Below are 26,731 nucleotides of genomic sequence, written 5' to 3' on the forward strand. Positions count from 1 at the left end.
TTCATTGTTGTTGTTGTTGTTGTGGTTAAACACCGCCACCACCACTGCCACCATGGACATTTTCTTCCTATTATTATTATTATTATTCGGATACAATGATGACAATTGGTTGATATTGTAAGTGTTAAGTGTGTGTATGTGTGTATTTGACATGGTGTCTACACGATGTGTCCAAAAAAAAAAAGAAGAAATCATTGATGACAATGATGACAATTGACGAGTATTCGGTATGGGCGTTCATCAACAACAACAACAACAACAAGAAATGACAGCTTCAATAATAATAATAAAAGAAAAAGAAACGACAACAACAAATGAAAATTGTCAAATAAAATGAAAGAAAGAAAATGTGTGTGTGCTATTGAGGTGGTAAATGTGGATATACTGAATGATACAAAAAACCATCAGCCACCTCTTCATTTTTTTTTGTTGTTGTTGATAATTGACACTTGATCGACACACCGACACCGGTGTCGGTGTGTGTATTTGTAGACTTTTCAAATATTTTTTTTTCTTTTTTTTACTTCGTTTTACTGACATGTTTGATCATTGACTTTGGATTTTTTTTTTGGTGTCCAACATGAAAATTGTCCATTCTTGTCTACCTATACCTAGCTTTTTTATTCATATTGATCAAATGTCGGTATAGCCAACTAGATCAATAGATGTTTTTTTTTCGTTTGTTTTGCATTCGTGTATTCACCCTGTACCAACAAACGAAAAAAAAAATTATTCAAGATCCATTGATGATTTTTTTTTCTCACATCATGGGCCCTTTGGTCTCAGTCAGTTTTTTTTCTTGTATTTTCGACACATTCACGTCATAAGCACACACAATGTTTTTTATTTTCATTTTTTTTGGATAGTGAGAGAATACATCATGGGCCTGTCATTTTTTTTTTTTGACATTGTCACCAGTCAAGAAACAACAAACAACAGGACAGAAAAAAACATACATTTATAAATTGGTTACAATGAAACAAAGATAATCGAGAAAAAAAAACCTCAACAATGTGAATTGATAGTGATAAATAGAATAGACGACTACGTTGACAATGGTTTGAAAACAGAGGAAGAGTGAGAGAGAGAGAGAGAAAATCGAATCGAACTAGAAACAATATTTATATATCTTGAAAGAAAAAAAAAAACAAAGACAAAAGAATACGATCAAAATGACAATGAAAATGATCGTCACCCAAATGTCATTGTCATCATCATCGTTGTCGTTGTAGTCGTCGTCGTCGTTGTTGAAAACAAAAGAATCCGACCGAAACCACACACACACAAACCCACAAACTATTCATTCAATTTTTGTGGGTTTGATACATACGAGAAAAAAACCCCTTCCATCGATTTGGATGGGGGGAAGGCAGAATTGTTGTATGCGATAGGATCCTTTCGTATATCCACACCGGCGTCATTGATTTTTCTTTTTCTTTTTTTTTGCTTTGTTTTCCTCAATCGAATTTTAGTTGATATATTCAATTTGATGATATTCGTGGCAAAAAAAAAATGCCTTTGCAGATCTTTGAGCAATTTTTTTTCTGTTTTCGAAAACCATGTTTTTATTGTTGTTGTTGTTATCTTTGGAAATTTTGATAGATAAAACAGATAGACATTCAGTTGGGAAACACAATTTATGCCCCCGGTAACGAAAAAAAAACCATAGTGTGAGAGTGAGGGAGAAAAACGAAACCATCCATCCATCCATCTAGTTTGTTTTTATATATACCAGAATTCACACTCATTTCTGCATGATTAAGCGAATAAATATTGTGGTATATTCATCATTCAACCATACCAATACATATATTCATAGTGTGAAGAATTCTGGTCCCTGGTTACCTCTCACTATATATCACTCAACTAGAATTTTTTTTCGGTTTATTTTTTTCCATCACCCTAAAGCGTTTCGTTTTTTTTCCATTTTCACAATGGCTGACTGACTGGCTGATAGTAGTGATGGTGGTGGTGATGATGGTGAAGGTGTCATTCTGTACGACAATCTTTCAATCGAATATGGGTTCCGGCGATTCAATTCTTGTTGTTGTTGTTTTTTGTTGTTTCTCTCACTGTGTGTGTGTGTGTCTGTGGATTCACCATAAAACGAAAAGAAATTGTTAGCAAACAATAATAATAATCTAAATGATGATGAATAGAAAAAAAAATAAACAGTGAAAATGTATATTCTGTAACTTGTTTGAAATAATTTTTTTTTCTTCAGGTTTCTCCATACAATTCAATTCAATTCTATTCAACAATTTTAATTTCATCCAATATCACACATTGTGTGTGTGTGTGTGTGATAATCGGAAATTCTGTAGTCTGTACAAATATTAGTTGCTACTATCAATATCCATTTTCTACAACAAAAAAAAAGCTGCAAAAGCAAACATTTGTGACACTAATATTTGATGATGACATTTTTTGTTTGTTTGTTTGTTAATTTCGATATTTTTTTTCTTTCTTTTTCAAAATATGAAAAAATTTAATGAATTTTTTTTTCTCTATTTTTCATTTCATTTATTGAATCATTATAGACGTTTTGGAACAAAATGTTCAGGATGTTCACAAGGAATATTACCCACCGATTTAGTACGACGTGCACGTAATAAAGTATTTCATATAAAATGTTTTACCTGTATAGTATGCCGTAAACAATTAAGTACCGGTGAACAATTGTATATATTGGAAGAGAATCGTTTTGTTTGTGAAAAGGATTATATTAATAATCGACAACAACATCAACAACAACAACAGCAACAACAACAACAACCACCGCCTACATCCATATCGCATCAATCATTACATCATCAACATACTCATCATCAGCATCATCAACAACAACAATCACCAGCACCACTACATCAGCCAACAAATCATCATTCCCATTCACATAATCATCATCCCCATCATCCACATCATCATCATCATCATCATCATACAGGTAAGAATATTCTGTTTGTCACATATGCATTAGGAAAGTATGAAAATAAAAAAAAGCAAAATGAAAAAAATAAAATTTGCATCCAAAATCAATGCAATAATTAAATTATTCTTTATAAATTCAAAAAATGATAATGATGGAAATGATGTCATTGGTGTTCATCTAACATGTGTGTGTGTGTGTGTATGTATGTTTGACAAGTGTCGTTACAAATATAGCCCAAAGGATAGTTGATCAAATTTCTTACTATTGCCTCCATCATCATCATCATCATCATCATCAAATTCTGAAACTGTTGTAGCCAAAATACTAGAATAATATTTACATTTCATGATTCTTGTGAGTTTTTTTTCCTATAATATTCTTGGCTTGCGGGATCAATTGTATATGCATGCATCAACATCATCATCATGTGTGTAACATCACGTTATTGTAAAATAATGTGAATTGAATTGTCACAAATTCGTGTCTGTGCATTTTTTTTTTTTCGTTCACGCACACAGAAACCAAAATTTGATTTGTACCATTTCATTCATGCCGGTCATATTCACTCCAATTTGTTGTTGTCGTTGTTGTTGTTGTTATTGCTGTTGGAATGTGTGTGTTTCGTTTCTTTTTTGTTAGTTACAAATTTGCAATTTTTTTTCGCCTTTTGGCAATGATAATTCTTTGGTAATGTCCACATGTGTGGTGTATGTGTGTGAGTCATATAGAATTTGGTCTTTTTTTTTGGTTTGTTGTATTGTTTCACATAACGAAATTGTATCCGATTTTTTTTTCGTTGTGAGAATTTCCAAGAATAACTCTGGAAAACGGAATTTCATTGCTATTCTTAAAAAAACCCAAAGGCCTATCCCGTGTTCCAGTAGGGCTTGGTCCCGTTGTTGTTATTGTTGTGGTTGTTGTTGTTCATTTTTATCTATGAACAGATAGCCAAAAAGAAAATTAATTATGAAAAAACAAAATCGTTTGTAAATCGATTGTTGTTTTTTCTTTCATTTTCATTCTTATATTCTACTGACCTTCCAGAAAAAAAGGTCAAAAGGTTTTCATCAGGTTACTCGTTGAAGCAAAAATGTTGTTTTTCAGTGAAAACAAAAAAATAAAATCTCCATAATCAGAATTCATATTCATTCATTAATTTAGTTTTTTTCAAAGTTGTAAAATTTTTATGTTTTAAAAAATCCTTAAATTTTACCTGTCTTTTTCTTCAGTGTTCAATTGATTAATGATCATCACTGAATTCATTCATTCAAGTTCCGTTATCGATGAAAAAAAAACAAAAAGAATCATTAGATTCAAATATTCATTGCATTACATTTTCATTCTTTGTTTTTTGGATTTTATTGTTGTAATATTTTCACTGACGTTAATCTGTCGATTTTTTTTCTGTTTTGTTTTTGTTCGTGTGCTTGATTTTTTTTCGGGAGGGGTGGGGGAAGAGGTGGAAAGGGAATTATCACTACGACTATTATCACGACAAATTAGCAAGTTTTTTTTTCGTTTGTTGCAAGTGTGATGAATGAATGGAATAATAACAACAGAGCAACAAGAGCAAGAAAAAAAACCATTTGATTTTTACACAGTATGATCATGATATGCCTGTCATATATATTGGATATATATATGAATGTGGTTGATGGTGGTCATATCTTGTCATGATCATCATCATCATCATCATCATTGTTTTGAATGAAAATATGCTTTAACCATTGAACAAAAAAACGTGGTCGTCGTGGTATAGTCTTTTCCATTTTTTTTCTTTTTTTTTTTTGGTGCCTCAATTGATTTATTAATACGTAAACACACACATATGGTCGATACGATACGAATACGGTCTGACAAATGTGTCTTCAAAGAATTCTTAGTTTATTTGGTTCGCCTCTTTTTTTTTGACGGACAACATCATCACCATGGTTGTTTTGAATTTTGCCAAAGAATTTTGGTGGGTAATGGATTTTGTTCGTTTTTTTACAAGGAAAAGATTTGAGATTCAAGAATTCAAGAAAAAAAATTCGTTTGACATTCATTTATGTCATCAAAAGGATCATATTTTTTTTTTTTTTTTTTTTTGGTTTTTGTTTCGGGCAAATTTTCTTTTTCACTACCTGATTATTGCCGATTTCCATGATGATGATGATGATGATGACCATAAAATGGACACGAACGAGATTCATTCTTGTGTCAATGATGATGATGATGATGATCGTGTCTTGATCATCGTTCGAATTTTTTTTTATTCGGTTAGTTATTCGAATGGTTTGTAGTTGAGTTTTTTCGTTTTTGTTTTTTCTCTCATTTCGTGGTCGTGTCGTTGTCGTAAATCTTGACACACACACACACATGATGTGATATTTGGCTCCCCTAAATGGATGATGATGATGATGAAGCAAACTTTCAACAACCAACGAATAAGAAAATAAAACTTTGAAGTGAAACAAAATGTATATGGCCAAAAAAAAGGCGAAACTTTACGAAAAGCTACAAGGGAATTTTTTTTTCTTACCATCATCATCATCATCAACATCAACATCAACATCGAACCACCGATCGACTTTATTTTCAGGTTTTCTTTATCATTTTGTTTTTTATTTATTCCATAAAAAAAACCACCACAAGAACAACCACCATCATCACCACCATCACACGAACTTGAATCGATGAATCAAACACTTGACTGTTTTTTCACATTTTTTTTTTTATTTATCGTCACACACACAAGAGTCGTGATATTCGAGCAATGGTTGAATAGCTAAAAAAGGAAAAACTTTGCCCGAAGAATTTTGTTTTGTTTTGTTTTTTGTTTCATGATATACAAAAGAAAAAAAAACTTTATCAATCAATAAACAGAATATAAATGTGGTGAACAAAAAAAAAAGAAAAAATGTTTAGTAAAACAAAACAACAACAACAACAAAAATGGATAAAAAAAATTCAAGTGAAATCGAATATAAAAAAAAATAAAAAATTAATGAAACGAATCTATGAAATCCGTGAATATATTGAACAAAATCTGTTGTGTTCTGTGTAACATGAATTTATTCGTTTCACTGATCAATGATTTTGATCTTGAGATGATGATGATCTTGGAGCATCACCACCACCACCACCACCAAAAAAACGATTTTTCTGGGTCTAAAATATGCTGTTGTTTCTTGTTTCTGGGTGCTTCTTTTCTCGATCGACACGCAAAATTATCACCGGTCACGTAATCTTTTAAACGGTGTATATGTTAGCATCATACCGTATGAATTACCATGTTTCACACACACACACACACTTGTACTAGACATAGACAGAATTCACGTGAAACAACTACAACAACAGCAACAACAACAAAAAACAGAAAAAAAACTTTGGGCTTTTTAATTCAAAAGAATTTTTCCATATATGCTTTGATTTAACACACAGACACAGAATAATCGGGGTTTTAGTGAAGGTCATATTAAAGTTTACAGAATCGTGCACGATTTGAATGTCATTTTTTTTTATCTTTTTCAACATTCATCCACCTCCAACAACGTTTGATCATAGATCATGTTCCAACATTTTGTTTTTTTCCGTTGATGATGTGTTATCATCATTAGTTTTATTGATGTTCGTTGTTTTAGTCAAATGGATTTTTTTTTCTTTTGTCGAATTCAAAATTCGTATTTCAATATTGATTGATGATCCATATTGTTTTCAAAAAAACGGTTCAAGTCTCACTTGATAGAATCTATTTATGTTTTATCGTCATTTTCTTAACTTTGGTTCCTTTAATTATTTTCTTATATTCTGGATGGAAAAAAAATTTCTCTTTCAATACAATACAATCATATTAAATCACACAACAACGTGTTTTGATGATGATAATCATCATTATCATGATGATGATCATTATCATTGTGTTTTTAACAATCATCAAAAATGATTGCAAACATTCAAAAGTTGTTGAAAAGTTTTTTTTTCACATTGCCAAATTCTTTCAATTCATTCATGAACAAATCACACATTGAAACGACATATATAACCACAAACAAACGCACACACACACACACACACCCATAACATTATCATTAGATTCTCCATACATTTTTACATCATGTAACCGATTCTTGTAAGTTTATTTTTCGCCAAAACATTATGATTCAGGTTTGTCGTTGTTGTTGTTGTTGTTGTTGTTGTTTTTGTTCATTTTATGGCCCTTATACGTTGATTTTTGTTTCCGAAAAATAAACCGTATGTTTTTAGTGGTGATTTTTTTTTTTTTTGAAAAAAAAAATTCTTCATACTACACAATAATAGTAGATCAGGACTTTTGTAAAGAGAAATATGATGAGATGTGTGTGTGTGTGTGTGTGTCATTATATTGTACCCAAGACGTAGATCATCATCATCATCATCAGTGATGTGGTATATATGGTTTGTGTTCATTGCATCACTCTATTGGGATTTCAAACATTTTTTGTTTTGTTTTGTTTTATTTCGAGTTTTTACCATTTGGTTTCAACTTCTGGTTTATGTGTGTGTGTGTGTGTGTGTTTGACTCTTGATGAATTTGTTGTTGTTGTGAATGATTCGAGGTTTTTTTCCCGATTACCATCATGTGATCATGATGATGATTATTATTATTATCGATATGTCCCTTGACTCTAATATATTCGATCAACTTTTTGTTTTCGTTAGACATATACACATTATGTTGATGATCCATGGGACCTAGACTGTTTTGAAAAAGTTTTCTAAATTTTATTTTATTTTTCATTTTATTCGAATGGCAAATTTTGTGGTTTTCGTGTTTTTTTTTCCATTCCAGTCATTTGCTTCACCGTCGGTTGTTTCTACCAATCGAGGTTTTTTTTACGGCCAATGACTTACTATAGTTTAATTTTTTCTTTTTATTTTATTTATTTTTTTTTTGGTCGACGAGTTTATTATCATCGTCATCGTTATTGGTCATATATACCACTTTATACCATATTACAAAGCAAAAAAACGAAAGGAAAAATCATCAAAGTGTCAACACCAGTCAGACACAATCATCAGGCGATCATCATCGTCATATTTTTTTTCTGTTGTTGTTGTCTTGGACATGTGTGTGTAAATCAAAAAATTTTTGATGCCAAATTTTTTTTTCTTATTTATGACTTTATTATTACACTTTTTGAAATTATTTTATTTCACCATTTAATGATATGCTACTACCATGATAATAATAATGATGATTGTAATTTTTGTTTTCTCTTTTTCTTCCACATATTGTTTTCGTATTCTAGGTTTAACCACATTAAATGAATCAACCAATGATGGTGATGATCCTGATTTTGATGATAGTATGATATCACCAGGTGATGGTGAAGATCTCAGCTGTAAAGATGAACTTGATTCTGATGCCGAAGATGAAACATTACTTGGTATTGATGGCCCATTACCATCATTGAATAGTCTAAGTCATGGATCATCACATCATGCATTATCAAGTAAATCATCACCAATGTCTGCAAGTTCATCAATGTCTGATTCCGGTATTGGCTGTACAAATGGTTCAGCAGCATCATTAGGTGGTCTTGGTGATCCATCATCACCAACTGGTGGTCATCAATCCGGTTCCGCTAATAGTATTGGTAGTGGTAATGATGAAAATCAACCTGGTGGTACAAAACGTCGTGGACCACGTACAACAATCAAAGCAAAACAATTGGAAACATTAAAGGCAGCATTTCAAGCAACACCTAAACCAACAAGGCATATACGTGAACAATTGGCCAATGAAACTGGTCTCAATATGCGAGTCATTCAGGTATGTGAATACTTTCACTAGAATACTCTGATTTTTTTTCATTGAGAGAACAACAAAAAGTTGTCAGTTGACATTTTTTTTTATTCATTTCTTTCACATTCGTGAAAATATCATCATTTGAAAATAGGAAACTATGTATTATCATCATCATCATCATCATGATGAAAACAACAACCGGGAAATTCAACCAGCATTAGCGATTATATTATTATCACAATTTCATAAATGTGTTTGTGTGTGTGGTGGTGGTGAAACACATGTGCCAAACGTGTGGCCAAAATAAACTTAAATCTATCTACTACTAGTAGTAGTAGTAGTTATATTATGTAGTAAAATGACATTGTCACACCATTATCATCATCATCAACATCAACATCAATGATGATGATGATGATTGTATGTGACATTCACTGTTTATATATTTGTTTTGATTCAGAATCTGAGAATTATTCTTCGTTTTTATTTCTGGTAGCCAAGACTTGAGGCGTTTGAACCATATTACATATTATTATTATCATCATCATCAAGTCTGGTTGATTCACTGACTGGTTGGTTGGCTACAATTTCGTTTTTTTTTCACTCTCTCACACTCTTACTGTGTGTGTGTGTGTTTGCATTAGTTTCATTTCTTATCTTGATCATTTAGAGTAATCTTGATTGCCGCTTGTGTGGCACCCAAAAAAAAAAAAAAAAAATGAATGAATGAATGAATGAATGAATGACAATGAAAAGAGAAAAAAAATTGGTTATATAAGAGAAAATGTTGGTTGGAGAATTTATTTTGGAACAGACACACACACACACACACGAACTGATCGACCATTTTTACCGATTTTATTTCCAGATATAGTTGTCAAGTGACTAGCGACGATGTGAGACAACAACAAAAAAAATCGTTTTATTATGAGTGTGTGTGTGTGTGTGTATGAATGATCCAAAGAATCGAAACGTAATGAAAAGAAAATGAATCGAAATCGAAAACAAAAAAAAAAAAACAACAACAACAACAACAAAATAAACGATGGTGAAAAAAAAACGGGAAGGAAATGAAAAAAAAGGATGGCCAGGAAAAAATAGTACATAGCAAAGAATTGAGTGGCAATATACGATCTATACATTTGGAACAAACAAACACATGAACATTGACTCAATTCTGCTGTCTGTGTGTGTGTGTGTGTGTGTGTGTGTGTGTGTGTGTGTGTATGTCTATCTTTCTGAATAAATGAATGACGGTCGTGTAGAGTATATCAACCAAAAAAAAAAAAAAAAAAAAGTTCATTTCTCTTCTCTCTGCTCTTGATGATTCCAACGTGTGACAATGTGTGTTTATATTATCATGATATTTTGATCTTATTGTCGACACGTTTGTCAAATCAAATGAATGAATGAATGATCAAAAGTAAGTAGAGAAATGAGAATATATATCCGTCCGACAGTTGTTGGTCTCAGACACACACACACACACACACACAGTGAGATAGATATACACAGGATGACATTGATGACAACAGCCATTGGCGTCGTGTCAACAAAAACATCATTTTTGATCATAATGATTCAACAAACAAATAAACCGATAAAATTACTATGATAATGATGGCAATCATCATTGTTGAACAACAACAACAACAACAAGAATTTTGAAATCAAGTGCATTTCAAAATTTGATATCTGATATATTTAGCCACCCAGTTGGTTGATTATAGTGATGTTGATTCTATGTGTTTTAATTTCAATGTAATCCATAAATTCAACATTTATTCCATCCATCTTTTTTTGGCTTTGAAATGAAAAATGTTACAGATACAGACACATAGATTAAATATATATGCAGATAGAAAATTGAAACAAATAATCAAGAAGAAGAAGAAGAAGAAGAAGTGAAAAAAACCACATTCCAGATGTATTTATGAGATGACCTTTGGCCGTATGATGTTATTTTTTTTTGTCTGAAATTAAAATCATCATCATCATGTATGTAGCTTTAGCCATAGCCGCCGTAACTAATATATTCGCTTTTTCAGTTCATTTCATAGAGTTCTGTTATTCTGTTCTGTTCTGTTTTTTTTTTTTTTGACAGCAACAACAACAACAACAAAAAAAATACCCATCGGATGTGTGAATATCATCACCATTTAGATCCAGACTCATACTTTAGACTAGAAAAAAAACAACAAATTACACCGACGACATACTGAAGTTGAATAAATATTCAATAATAAATTGGACTTTGTGATAGTTTCGTATACGAAAAACAAACTACCACAATATCAACAACAACAACAACAACAATAATAACAACAAAAACCGGGTACCACATAAAAAGGGTTGTTTTTGGTGTTCATCATCATAATATAAACAATTTATTTCAACATTAAATCATTATCCGTTTTTCTGTTGTTTTTTGTTTTTGATTTTTTATATTCATCATGTGTCTGTATATGTGTAGCTTCCGAAATTAATGTTTGAATATTCTTAACAAAAATGCTCAGGGTGTGTGTGTGTGTGTGATTCGACAAACTTCATGGCAAATTATGTAGTGTACGCACCAACTTTGTGTGTTTTTTTTCTCTTTTGGATGAAATTCATTTACTGATATATGAATATCAATGTTTTTTTTTGATGGAAATCCATGTTTGCTTGCCATATATATGCTTTGAACCAGAAAAAAAACAGAAAAAAAATTAACACCACAGCTACTTGACACATGAAACAGAAATAGCTGTTTGTTTTCATGTTTCAACATCTTGCTCGCTTGCTTTATATCCATATCGAATCTAGATGATGATGATGATGATGATAAACTCAGCGGATCTGAATTTTTTTTCGTATTTTTCAATCTTGTCTTGCTTTTTATTTCTGAACAATTATTTGGCTTTTTTTTCTCGTAATGTAAACACACACACACACACACTTTTACTCACTTGTTTCGGGTCAATTGAGCGTTTTACATTCTTTGTGATCGTGTGCCATGTCGAATTCTCATCATCATCACAGAAGAATTTTCTATTCACACACACACACACACACACACACACACACACAGACTAACGGCAAATTATGATTTTATGTCAATGCGTGTTTTTCAAGTTTAAATTTTTCTATTTGTTTGTTTTTTTTCTCGTTTGATATGATTCGTTCTTTTTTGCAACATGCAACCATCTATTTGGCTATTTGGCCAATGAAACAAGAAAGAATTCCATCAATGAATTTAATGAATATAAATCGGCTTTCTCTTCATTTAATTCAATAATGATGCTATTTAAAAAAAAGATCATCAAAAAACATTATATTGACTTAATGGACAATGGCCATCTAAATGTTATGGGAACATCATTCGTTGTTTCTGAAAATCCATTTAAATTTGTTATTTTTTTTTCTCATAGTTAAATAGAGAATTCTAGAGATTCTTTTCAAAAGAGAAAGAAATCATTTTGGCCATATGTTGGTGGAAAAAAATAAAATTTTTCATTGAAAATGTATGCATATATATATACACTTTACAAACATTGTCCAAATATTTCCGGGTAATTATTAGGTCTGGAATGTCAGTTTGTTTGTTTGGTAACATGAACTGAACACACACACACACACTCAACAACAACATCCATACAAGTCGATTTCGAGGAAAAGAAGAACAAAACAAAACAAAACGAACAAACGAAAAAAAAATTTTTTTTTTTTGCTACACTTTTTGGATTCTTGATTCTACCAGAAAAAAAATTCTCTCACTATATATTTTTTTTCAATAATGTAACATGAATTCAACACTATTTAGATACAATTTTTTTCTAAACAATTTTACCATACGTTACGAAAAAATTCTATGAATTTTTCTTCTTTTTTTTTACCACACACACACACACAAACTATGACAGAATAAATCTGTTAATAGTCTTCTCTTTCTCTTTTTGGCAAGCTTTTAAGCTATCATCACCATTTTATCTCTTCTCGTGTAGTGTACAGTTCATTTGAACTGAAAATGATTCTCGACTAAAAAAAAACTCGTGTAATCGTGTGTGTGTGTGTGTGTGTGTATTATCCAAAAAAAAATTCATCAACATTTCATGATGATGAAGGTGGTGGTGGTGGCGATGGCGATGGTGGTGGTGTAGAAAGAGAGAATGATGATGAAATTCTGAACCAGGAATGAATAATAACAAAAGATGAATTGGCATGAAGGAATTTGGTTCACACATTATTCATTGTCAATAAATAATAAAGAAGAAGAAGAAAAAAATCTGATGGCAATATGTCTACTACTGTTTTGTATGTCTATCCATATATATGGAATGATGTTGTTGTTGTTGTTGTTGTTCATGTTCATGTTTCTGGTTCATTCTGGAACACTAAAATGCACATGAAAATGAACAAAAGTTCTAGAGGAAAAAAAAATAACGATTTCAGAAGACATCATTTCACTTGGATATTTTCAGTCTACCAGTACCATCCGTTCAGTACCCTTGTAATAGACCTTAGACTGGGGTCTGGTTTCCTATTATGTTCAAAAGATGAATTGCTTTTTTTTCGGCCGTAAAAGGTATTTTTCTTTGCATTCTCTTTTTTTTCCAATGCAATTGTTTATGTTGTTGTTGTTGTTGTTGTTGTGTGTGTGTGTGTGTGTATTGGTCGGTCACACTCTATAGTGATTCATTTTCGGTTTCACGTTCTCACAATGTGGTTACATCATCGTTGAATTGATGTTTTTTTTTCTTCTTCTTTTTTTACTCCACAATTGTTGTTGTGTTTGTGTTGAAAAATGAAACTTCATTCCCGCCATTTATCCTGCCGTTTTTCTGCTGTTTGGTATTATTGTTGCCACTGGAGGAATAATGACAACCAGATTCTTCTTTTGCTCATTCTTGGTTGATCGTTTGAGCATCATTAATTGACAGCTGAGAACGGTATTCAAGCCCCATTATTTATTTGGATCTTTGGATATTGATGATGATGATGATTTGTTCGAGTTAGTTTCTTAAACCTAAAATGAAATTCTGTTTCTGGTTAAAATGAATCAATTCGATTCAAAAATTAAAAGGCCAATCTAATCGCATAGAGAAAAAAAATCGAAATTTCATCTTGATTCTTCAATGTAAAAACAAATAAAAAAACAAAAATTTCGTCATCATTGAAAAACGGCATTCAACTTGCTTGATTTTTTTTCTCTCGTTTTTCGGCATCTTTTTTTTTGGTCGTTGTCATTATATTGTATGTGTGTCTTTGTCACCAACCATCATCATCGTCATTATTCTGGTTCTTATCATTCGGGTAGCAGACATCCAGCATAGGCTTTTCTTTTCGATTGTGAATGAATGAAAACGTAGTATTCTCTTTTGCGTGCATTCTGTTTTATGTTGTTTGTAGCTGGAACTTTTAGCTGGAAATCTCTCTCGGTTTTAGTTAGAATTTTTGTTTTATTCTTTCATCAATCCTATCGAAACATGCACATGTCAAACAGACAAGAAAAAAAACGACATAAACACTCGCGCAAATCTTTATGATGAAAAGATGAACACAAAAAAATACCTAAATAAAGAATTCAAGTGAACTGAATACTGCCCATTGGATAGAAACAAAAAAAACAAAAAATAACCGGCTTTTCTTCGGGCATTGTGTCACAAAACAAATAAGATAAAGAAAGAATTTAGTTTTCAATTACAACTAGGTCTGAACTTTGATCTTTAATTTTTTCATTTTATTTTATTTTTTTTATTCTATTTTTGGAAAAACATTTTTAGGTTTGGTTCCAGAATCGCCGTAGCAAAGAACGACGAATGAAACAAGTCAATTCATTTAGTGCTCGTCGTCATTTTTTTCGCAATAATCGTCGTGCAATGCGTCCACTTAGGCCCGGTATGACACCGGATGGTCTTGAAGATAGTCCCGAAATGGCCAATCATAATAATGGTTTTGGTTATTTTTCTGGTAAGTTGTTTTTTTTTTCGTTTTTTTTGTTGTTGTTGTTACTGTCTTCATTATTCAAATTATTCACTTATTTATTGGATGCAAATGAAATAGAAAAAAAAACTTGAATATAAATTAGGTTCGATCACCATTTTTTTGCATATGATCATTTGTCATGTATCATCATCATCATCATCGTCGAAAGAAAGACTTCTATGTTGACCACGGTGGTTGTTGGTCATATTTCATCATCAACAGACAATGTCTGATGATCACTGATCATCGATTGATGATGATGCCGATGATGAATGAGTTTTTCTAATTTTTTTGTTTTGTTTTGTTTTGTTTTTTTGGTTTGTTGGTTCATCAAATTTCGCTTCCTGAATTTGAAAAGAAATTGAGCCATGCCTACTGTTTATGATGATCTAAAAATATTACTAAACAGCAAACTGTATATATGCTTATTATCATCAATCCTGATTATTGTTTTTTTTTAATATTTTTTTTGACCAATCATCATCATCATCATTATTGATGATTGTAACCAGGCCATTTTTTCATTCAAGAAAAATTAAAAAAAAATGATAGATGAAAATTTTATTCATTTGGTCATCCAGAAATCTCACTACACAATTCACGGGTAGATTTTTCATCGATCAGCAAAACCCATTTCGACCATCTGTACTATCTGGAACAGCTAAATTCGAACAAATCTTATGTAACTCGTAAGCCATACAGAAGATTGGAGTGTTTTTAGGCATTTCGGTAGCTCTACAACAGTAACAAAATTATCTTCTAGGCAATAATAATAATAATGATGATGATGATCATCATCATCATATTATCATCACCGACGTTGTTGTTGATGATAATAGTCGATTGTTTTTCATGTTGATGATTATGAATATAACGATGATGATGATTGTCCAATGATTGTATTATCTTATACAAATCATTGAAGACATACATGCACACACACAATGGCTTGATATTATAGCCAGGTATTCATTTCAATAATAAAAAAAATTTCAAATAAATTAATCACGCATTCAACCGATTTCCATCATCATCTTCATCATCACATTATTTTGCTACCAGTCATGCTTAGTGGATGAGTCTAGTATAAATGTCATGCATATCTATCTATCTATCTTTAATCTAATGTGGCTAAAACAATGATGATGAAAAAAAAGGGGAACACCGGTAGTTGTTTGTGGTTTTTTTCCCTAATTTTCAATTTGTCAATTTTTTTTCGTTGTTGTTGTTGTTTTATTTCCTACATTATTCAAGTTTTGCAAAAAAAAATATTTCTGTTTATATCGTTGATGATAAAGAGATTCGATGTTTTGATTCGTTATGGCTTGTTTTTCTTTAAATTTTCGTGCTGTTGATGATGATGATGATGATGATGATAATGGAAGAAGAAAAAGAAGAAGAAAATTTCATTGAATCAATGGAATCAATTTAGAAATAATGACTTTTCGTTTATTTGTTTGTAAAATTTGTAGTTAAAAAAAAATTTTTTTCCCAATCGTTTTCTCCATGAAATTCACATTTTTTTTTTCATTCATTCATTCAATAATCCATTCATTCAAATCAATCGACCAATAAATCCGTTAGTCACACACACACACACACATGTACAAAAATAATTCAAAAAAAACGACTTGACTATATTGACCACCAAAAAAAACAAAACAAAACACGTGTTTTTTCTATGCAAAAAAAATAAAAATAATAAACAGGATGACCTCCAACCGAGTGTATAGTGTTCTATTTCGTTTCCTATACACGTACAAAAACATCCACGTATTTATTATATCCTGTCTGTATCTATCAGGTAGATCAATTTAATTGACTTGATCACAATGACAGATAACGAATTGTACCAAAACAACAACAACAATAACAACAAAAAATGCATGGCCGATTTCTCACACCATTCCTTTTTTTTTTGACCATCATGAAATTTGAACAAAAAAATGTGTCCATCACTGCCAAATATATATAGTCTAAAATCTTATGAATCTAATAATTCTTTTTTTTTCGTCTACTCATCATCATCATCATCATCATCGCTAAATCATATTTTCAACAATCAAGGAAAAAAAATCATATTTTTCCAGGATGATGATGATCGGTCATTTGTCATGTGAACATGTCAACACTATGGTCAATTTGTGTATACGATTTGAGCTAACAACAACAACAAAAACAACAGCGTTATATGATGATGTCGTGTCGTGTCATCATCATCATGTCTTTTAATAATGTTCAAACTATATGTAGTTCAATTCTTATTTTTCAAGTTTTATATCTATTCGATCTATCTTGTTTTTTTTTCTTTCTCATTGGTGATCTCTAATATCTTTCTTCTATATAATACATATATTCACTATGTGTGTACATACACACACACACAGACAGTTTTGTTCATTCAGATTCAGACTGAAAGACAGACCGATTTCGACAAAAAAACATTGACGGAAAGAATAAAAAATCTTTGTTCATGTTGTTTTTTTTTCTTTTTTTTTTGGTTGATTATGATTGAGCATTCTAAACACATTTTGACATATGATCAACACACATACATACAACGTTTGTGCGTGTGTGTGTGTGTGTGTGTGTGTGTGTGGAGAATCCTATTGAGATTCAACCAGAAAATAAAAACCGCAATAGGTAGGTAGGTAGCTCTCTTTCTCTCTCTCTGAGGTTTAAGTATTGAGTGAGAATGACAGAGGGGAAACAATGAATTTAGATGATTTGTAATAATTAAAAATTATATCCACCACCACCACCACCACCATCGCCACCACAGCGAGAAAAAAAAACCTAGAAACAAAAATCTGATCATATATATGAATCTGACACATTCACATTCATTAGATATATTACATATTACAGACATTTTGCTCTATATTTATTCGTATAGCAAGAAAAAAAAATGAGCGATTATTGTGTGTGTGTGTGTCTATGTTATTCACATTGAATATTTCATCATCATCATCAGCCATGAACAACAACAACAACAACAACAAATGAATATTTTCCATGTTTTGTTATGTTACATTTGAACGATGAAACGCGAAACAAAAAAAAAATCGTGATTGGTATGCGGACAATGCATAATATCTTTTCGCCTGCCTTGGTGGTGGTGGCTACATTTTGAATTGTGTGATGATGATGATGATGATGATGTCGAATGATGAATTATTATTCGACAAAATATGTGATGTTGATGATATGGCCATCGTCATCATCAAAATCACCACCAAGTGGTCATCATCAAGGAGATAGAGTGAACAACAACAACAACAACAACAACAAAAAATGACCAATGAATGGGCAAAGAATAAAAAATATTCATTCATAGCTCCATTTTTTTTCCTCTTCTCCTCTTATTGGATTCATCCAAATTTTTTTTTTTGAATTTTCATTTTTCTTGCCCAAAATAAACAAAACGGAAATTCAAATTCAAAATGCAATCACATCATTACAGAATCCAGATGTCATTCACAACCAGCAAAAAAAAAAAAACATTTAACACACATGTCTGGATCTTGTAATAATAATTTCAATTCTCTTTGATTATTTTTTTTTACATTTTTGGATGAATAAGAAAACAAAACAAAAAATTAGAATCAGAATTCTGTTTTGCTTTATAATTATATCCATCCATACATGTTGAGAAAGAAGTTATTTTTATTCTTGAATTTTTTTTCTTTTTTTTTTGGCACACACAGACATTTAAAAGTAACGCCCTTTTTTCATTTCGATATATTTCATTTCTTCATGTGAAAAAATTTTTTCCTTTTTTTTTCTCGAAACTAACACTGATACTATAGCCATGGCCCAATATGCCACACACACACACACATATGGAATATCTTGTTTTTTTTTTGTAAATTTTGATGATAAATTTAGCTCATAAAAAATGATTTTGGCTGAAATATGAACATCGCATCCTTATAAATGGATCTATATATTTCATTTGGTTCATTTATTTCAACTTTTTCAGTGTGGCCAAAAAAAAAAAAATTCATAAAAAAACCCTGTACAAGAAATGTTGTTGATCTTTATCTTGAATTTATTTATTTTTTAAAGCCATCATCATATATTGAATATTCATGCGCTTTTTTTCTGATTTGAATTTGTTTTATTTGAACGATAAAAAGAAAAAATTGTCATTTTGTCTTCGTGTTGATAATAATGATGATCATGGTGGTTGGTGTTGTCGGTGTTGGTGATGGTCAAATCACACTTGTATAATTCTCATTTTGATCACCATTTGGTGATGATGGTAATGGTAATGGTGTGGTGATAATAATTATGATGATGATGATGATCGTCAATTATGATAACCATAACTAAATGACTAGCAATGAATGTTATACCTGCTGCTGCTGCTGCTCTGTGTGTGTGTGTGTGAATTTTTTTTTTTTATTTCAACATTTTCTTTGACTTTTGTCAGAAAATTTGAATTTTTTCTACTTTGAATAATGAAGCATAAAATTCTGGAAATTTATAATTTGTCAGATTTTTCAATCTTTATAGAATAGGCCACGACCATCAATTGCATAATGATGATGATCACTGATGATGTTGGATAATGATTATGCTGATGATGATGATGGACACATAGGTACATTTCATGTAGACAGTGCCACCCACTACTACTTACTACACCCACCATATTTTATTCAATTCATTTTTTTTTTGTTGATCATCCGAAAAGGACATGGTAATGATGATGATGATGATTTTTGGCGCACCTTAATTTGCATTTTTTTTTCGTATGACCATTGTTTTTTTTCTTGTCTATTTTAATTGAAAATGAAACCATATCCTCTACAAACAACAACAACAACAAGTTACATTCGATGATTGAGTTTATCCATCGAGGAAAAATGCAACATTTTTTTTCCACATTTACCAGATATAACAATTTAATTCACTAAAAAAAAACAAAAATTTTACCATTGAGTTCAATGAACAAAACATAAATGATGATGATGATGGTCAAAATATTGCTTAGTTGTTATGGTTGTTATTGTTACAAAGGTTTGAAATTCGGTAAAAAAAAAATTTTTTTTTCTTTCATTCGGGAATCATTTTTAAATGACCGTTGATGATGAATGAAAAATCATTCAAGACCGTCAAATTATTATTATTATTATTATTATGAAAAAAAAGAATAAAAAAATTCAGAAAAAAAGATGAAAAAAAAAATTAACTCGAACGCGAAAACATGAAGAATATATATCTATATATGAAATAAAATGAATGATTTCATTTCTTTGCTCCTAGAATGGGAAAAAAATTGATGATTTATCGGATTTTTTTTCCTATCGCGTTGCCTTTCGTTTTTTTCAATATCGTTTAGAGTGTTTAGTTTTCGATCGGTCAGTCAGTCCATCGAGTTTTTTCTTTCTTCTGTTTTTTTTTGTTGTTCGGTTCAACCTGATGATGATGATGATGATCTTTCATTGGCCAAGTCAATTTCTTAATTTTTTTTTCACATTTCGATTGGTTGATTGGTCGGTTGGTTGGCCAAGGAAATGAATCAAACAAAAAAAAACCATTCGATGATGATGATGATGAAGCCGAATACACAGTGAAATGGATGAAAAAAACAGGCTGCATTTGGAGAAATAAAATAAAAAAAAATCAGAGCAAAATGTTTTCAGTTTCAAATAAAGATTGTTGTTGTTTTTTTTCCTTTTTTTTCTCTAAAAGATTTAGATTCATTAATAGTTAGTGGTGTCGATGAATGAAGATGGTGAAAATGAGAAAATTCTTCACTTCAAAATAGTTTTCGAACTAACGATTTTTTTTCTTTCGTTCGTTCGTTTTTTTGTTGTTGTTGTTGATGGTTAACTATGATCAGCTTCAATGAATTTGGTTTCAAAACCTAAAGAAAGCAAAGCAAAAAAAAAATTCAAACTCGAATAAAAGAGGAGCAGCAGAAGCTTTGAAATTCATTTATATATAGCTTCGATCGATCGATCAGGTATACACGAAGTTCTGAAAGATCATTAATTATCATTCGCGGGTTTATATACACACACACACACATGGAAAACCAAGAAAAAAAAACAGATCAAAAAACAAGAAAAGATCGAAGACCATGATGATGATGATCATCATCATCATGATCCGGGGCCAATCTATCCATTCATTCATTCATTCATTCTTTCATCATCATCATCATATGATGAATCAGAGAGGCTAGGCATCATTTCATTTTACTCACTCAATGTCTCGGGTTTGGCCATATGGAAAAATATCTTCTTGAATTTCTTTCTTTTTTTTCATTGAAAAATTTTGCCAAAAAAAATTGATTTTTTATTCGATATTTCCATAGTGGAAAGGGTGTACCAAACAGAATCCTCATTTGCCAATTCTCAATTCTTCAATTTATTGATTGTCTTCGAAAAAAAACAATCACAGTAGTTGTTGTTGTTGTCAACATAGTTTCCAATCCATGTGCATAAATAAAAAATGAAAATTACTTCAGCAACAAAGAATATACAAAAAAAAATTGACAGTCTTACCCACAACACATCATCATGGTTGTTGAAACAACATTAGAAGATCAAAATCCAGACAACAACAACAACAACAACAACAAAAAAACTCTATAAATAATAATCATCATCATCGATGATGAGCAGCAAAACTTTGCTCTCATTCTTCTAGTTGTTGTTGTTCAGTTCAGTTCAGTCTTCAATCTTCTTCTTCATCACATTCTCTCTGGACCTCCTCATGAACATTGCGTGCAAATGAATTGAATAAGAATAAAGAAAACATTGAACAACTGTCAGATGATGTTGATGATGATGATGAAAAGCCTCTTATTTATATTTATATAGAGCTGATTTTCTTTTCTTTTCTTTTCCGATTTTTGTTGCTGTTGTTTTATATATGTTCTTTTTTATTCACCATTTATTCAAATGTATTTTGAGGTTAGCATTTTGTTTGATATTATTATCATCATCATCATCATTGGCATCGATTTTTGATTGGCTAACAATTTGTGTTTGGTAGGTGTTTCGTAGTAGTTTAGTTTTTTTTGTTTGTTTGTCTTGAATATAAAAGTCGAAATTGATATCAATATGATTATTATTTGGTTTTTGTTTTTGTTTTTTTTTTTTTTTTTTTTGGTTCTAATCATTCGATTGCGTGATTTGTGTGTTGTTATGTGTCCAAATTGTTGTTGTTTTCTGTGTGTGTGTGTGAGGTATCGATTATATCGATATCGATGTCTGTGTGTTTGAAGAGTTGTTGAAATTTGAGATCCAAAAACACACCCATCACACTTTTTATCTTCTGTCTTAGTTTCGATTTCAATGATTTTGATGGACGAATGTTTCTTTTTCTGTCAAAATTTTGGATTTTCATTTATTTCTTGTGAAAAAAAAAGAATCACGGCAGTCGAATTAATGCCAATATATAAAAAAAAATTTAAGTTTTTTGGGTAGCCGCATCATTTTTAAGCATCACGCAATTTTTTTTTTACTTTGAAAAAATGTCAGAAGCTTTATATCAGTTGTATATTGGTGATCGATTCGATATTCTGTCTGATATTATTGTTGTTGTTGTTGGCTATTGGCTATTGGCTATTTGGAATGAATTCACTGAAAATCCAGTCACGCTTTTCACGCTTTCTTTTTCTTTTCTCGTTGTTTTCATTATTGCCTGGTTGGCATAACCTTTGACCAGGGCAACGAATTAGCCATCATTGAACATTGATTGCGGTTTTTTTTTCTTTCTCTCTGGTTTGTCTATCATTTTTTTTCTTCATGGCAATTTTTTTCGCATTTGAAAGATTTTCGCACAGTAGACGACAACGTCGAATATAATTCATTTTTTTTTTACTACCCCAACCATTCATTGTGTGCGACAATTGAATGATCATCGAATCGAATGTGTAGAATCAATCGAGATCAGACAAAAAAAAGTAGCCAGTGAAAAATAAAAATATAAAAATTTTTAATATCAAAAAAATTTGAACACAGAAAACTCATTCTGAAGGAGTGCCTCAAAATACTATGTTCAGATCGCCTGCCTGCCTACCGAAGGTTCACAAAATTCAATCGACTGGTTGTTTTCCCTTCTCTTTCTTTTTGTTTATTGGTTGGACAAAAAGAAAAAACAGAATTTGGCCAGTTTAGTTTACTGTCCGTATGCATTGGCCAAGATTGTGGAATAAAAAAAAAACAAAAACAAAACACATCCATCAATGTCATCATCGTAGTATGTAGAACTTTTAGAAACAATTTTTTGTTCTTCATTTCGTCGACCAGATTTCCTTTTTTTTTCTTGTTGTTCATCATCATCATAATATAACTTTGTTGGAAAAATAATCAAGCCGCAAGTTACATTTTGTTTTTGTTGTTGTTGTTGTTGTTGTTCTACTTATTTTTACTCGCGTAAAATGTTAAGGTAAATTTTATTCACCACATTGACCAAAGAGAGAGAGAGAGATAGAGAGAAAGACAAAATATTAGATGAATAGATTGTGTACAAACTAATTTGTTGTTGTTGTTGTTTTTTTTTGGAAGGGATGATCAAAAGTCAAATCATCTGACCCAAGTGGATGATGATGATGATAATGTGAAGCTTGCTTGCTTGCTTGGTATTTAGTTACACACATATGTAGAATCAATTTATTTTTCTTTTTTGATTGCTCTCAATTTTTGACTAATTGTTCAATCATTGGTTTGAAATGATGATTTATAAATGTCAGAATTCACTATGTTTTTTTTCGTTCGTTTGAATTCAACACGGTAGCATCACGAAATATATCGATAAGATGATAGCATTTTTTTATTTTATTGAAATCATTCCTCTTCTTCAATATTCATATATTTAGATTTTCATTATTTTTTTTCTATTTTGTTTTTCTCTCTTTGAATGATGGTATAGATTCAAGTAATCCAAGTGAATTTCAATTCAATGGACCACCACCGCCTCCACCACCACCATCACATACATCTGGTTATTTTGATTTTTATAATGGACCACAAGGTCAATCAGGACCACCACCACTATCTGGACCACCTCCACCAGGTACAAACGGTGTAGATGGTGGATCGAATTCAAACGGTCCAAATAATGGTGGTCTTTCATTTTCATCCGGACCAAATAGTCATCGGACACAAGTACCGCCACCAGTTTCTGCCCCAAATATGCATGAACCAGGTTCTAATATTCATCAACCAGGTGAGTGTTTTGATTATATTTATTCATTTATAGCAATTTTATTTTTCATATGATTTTTTTTTCTGAAATTTTTTCATAGGAATAATAAATCTTGGTGCTGATGCTCCTTTCATATCTGGAAACAGTTTAGGTCCAGATTCCATGGTCGCTGCCGGTGGTGGTGGTGGTGGTCAATCAAGAAATTCTGTATCACCAAGTAGTAGTGCCGGTGGTGGTGATGGTGGTTCATTAAATCTATCAGTAATGACACCGGATACATTTGGTCGACCAAATTCAGCCAATTCTGGTCCGCCAACATTTTCAACAATGACTGAAACACCAGTTTGGTGAACAACAAAGAAATAGAACAAAAACAAAACCTATCAAAACTTTCAATTCCTAATAATGATCCTAATTGACAAAAATTTTCTTCATATTCATTCTTTGCTTCTTTTTTTTTATTCTTGTTGTTTCTAATTGCATTTGTTTTCATCGTTATCATCATTATCATCATCATCATCACATCTTTTTCATCCTATCATATTATATTATTGAACATCAAATATTGATTGATTGATATAGACAAAACACCTACACCTACACACACACACACACACAGACACAGTAAATACATGAATTATTGTTTGCTTAATTTCTTCATCTTCATTCTTAGAAGCATAAATTTCTATTCATTCGTTAGTTGTTTTCATCTCCCAATTTTTTTTTCTTATTGAAGATCATTTTCTCTTTTTCTCTCATTAATCACACGATTTAAACATTTGATAAGACATTAAATACACACAGAGTATACAGCAGCAGCTCAAACATTATAATCATCATCATCATCATCATCATCAATGCCCATCAATTCAAGTAGGTAGATTCAATCACACGCCTCCTTTTTCTGATCATCATTGATCATACATACACACACACACCTACGTAAAAATTATTTATTCAACATGAACAACGATAAATGAAGGAAAAAGAAAGAGAGGAAAATTCCAATTCCGGCACCGAAACAATATTTGGTATGACATAATCCAAATAAATGAACCAGACAAATAAACAAAAAAAAAAAAGAAAGAATGCAAAAAAAACATGTCCATGTCTGTGATAACTAAATTCATGTTTTTTTCTATTCATTCATCGATTGATTTGGTTTTTTTTTTGGCCTGAAGAATTGAACGGAGGATGGAAAAAATTCGAACATATTAAATTCTGACAACATTTTGATCAGAAATTCAACAACATATAATTCAAAATGATGATTCGATTCAGTTATGATTGAAATGTAATATAAATGCACACCTACACACTACATCGTACTCATGCACGTGAAAAATTCCTACCACAAATTCATGATGAAATTCTCTCTCTCTCTCGTTCTCGCTCTCCTTCTCCATGAAATGAATCAATTATTACAAACATTCGCTATTATTATTCATCATCATCAACATCATAGTTATAATGGCAAACAACACCCACACACACACACACATACACAATGATACAATTTTTATCATTAATCTCATTGTTTGTAAATAATAACGAAAACAAAAAAAATAAAAATAAAAATTCATCATTATCCTTCTTTCCTTACTATCTCTCTCTCACTCTTTTCCAATATAAACATGATGAATATGAAAAACAACAAATAATAACGATAAATAAAATGAATTAATGAATTTAATAATGAAAATTCAAATTTTTGATGCAACGTGAAATTTTCCATCCGGTTTTTTTGAACTGAAATCGATTGAATTGAGTTCATTTTCGCTTTGTTGTTGTTGTTGTTGTCCAATTCTTTTGAAACGTATTCCACCATTAAATCGGAAAGATAGAATTGTAAAAACGATCATTTTCGATGATGATGATGATGAAGTTCAATTTAACCGGAAACTTTTCCCAATGTTTTTTTTTGAAAATGACTTCGTTTGTCAATTTAGTCATCAAAAAAAACAACAAAGAATTGTAAGTTTGCCAAATGACTTGAATTAAAGAATTGATGATGATGATAATAATGATGATTGCCAACTTGGTTTGTTGATTGGTAATTTTTTTGTTTCATTGCTTTCCTCGATTGTTATTTGGAATAACGGTGAATAGAAAATTTTTTTTTCGCTTAAATATCATTACAAATATTGAGACTTGATGCCGGTTCAAAGTTGATTGGATCATTTTTTTTTGTCATCGTCTACCAGTTCAATTCGTTTCGAAACTATTACTTTTTATTATTTGGCGACAATCAATGTCCCCTCATCATCATCATCATCATCAAGTGTGATGATTGTTTTCAATTTTTTTTACCCACTTTTGTCGATTTCGTTTAAACGACAATGAAAAACAAGGGGGCCACCCAATATGCTATGATGATAATGTGATTCGATTCAATTATCAATGATGTTCAATTATTATTATTTTTTTTTGTTCTGGGATATATTCACCATTTAGGACTATTGTTATATTTGCGTTATTAATTTAAATTGTTTGTGCGTTTTCGCATTATTAGACCCTTTTTAAAATACTGATTGAATCTTGAAGAAAAAAACCCGTAATGAATGAATGAATGGATGGATGAAGCAATCAACCCGAAAATGACCAAGAATTTCTACTTTTTTTTCATCGAAAATAAATAAATGAAAAATTGTTTAGAACTTTGAATGTTTTTATTTTTTTATTTTCTTGGTGAAACAACAATCAACCAATAATGATAATGATATGAATGAATGAGAGAGAGAGAGCGAAATTGTGCCCAAATTCTCATTAAGGTTCAAATGAAATGGACCAATTTACTCATTCATTTGTTTGAGAAAAATTTCGAAATGAACAGGAAAAAAAATAATGAATGAATATCGTGTCTCCGTGTGTGTGTGTGTATGAGCAAATGGACT

The 26,731-nt window shown here is 31.0% G+C and overlaps 1 protein-coding gene across 2 annotated transcripts in view; it reads left to right on the top strand.

The window, feature by feature from the left end:
* The window catches only part of LOC124497072 (uncharacterized), a 37,186-nt gene extending 12,632 nt beyond the window's left edge, over nucleotides 1–24,554 (top strand). For both annotated transcript variants that reach the window (XM_075732871.1, XM_075732870.1), the window contains exons 3-7: nucleotides 2,541–2,947; nucleotides 8,206–8,729; nucleotides 14,468–14,654; nucleotides 23,562–23,858; nucleotides 23,938–24,554. In XM_075732871.1, coding sequence (XP_075588986.1) covers nucleotides 2,541–2,947; nucleotides 8,206–8,729; nucleotides 14,468–14,654; nucleotides 23,562–23,858; nucleotides 23,938–24,188 — 1,666 coding nt within the window. In that variant the 3' untranslated portion in view covers nucleotides 24,189–24,554. The remainder of the gene's footprint in view (nucleotides 1–2,540; nucleotides 2,948–8,205; nucleotides 8,730–14,467; nucleotides 14,655–23,561; nucleotides 23,859–23,937) is intronic.
* Nucleotides 24,555–26,731: the final 2,177 nt, after the last annotated feature.

This window comes from Dermatophagoides farinae, chromosome 7 (genome assembly GCF_024713945.1).
Source record: "Dermatophagoides farinae isolate YC_2012a chromosome 7, ASM2471394v1, whole genome shotgun sequence".
Classification (NCBI taxonomy): domain Eukaryota; kingdom Metazoa; phylum Arthropoda; class Arachnida; order Sarcoptiformes; family Pyroglyphidae; genus Dermatophagoides; species Dermatophagoides farinae.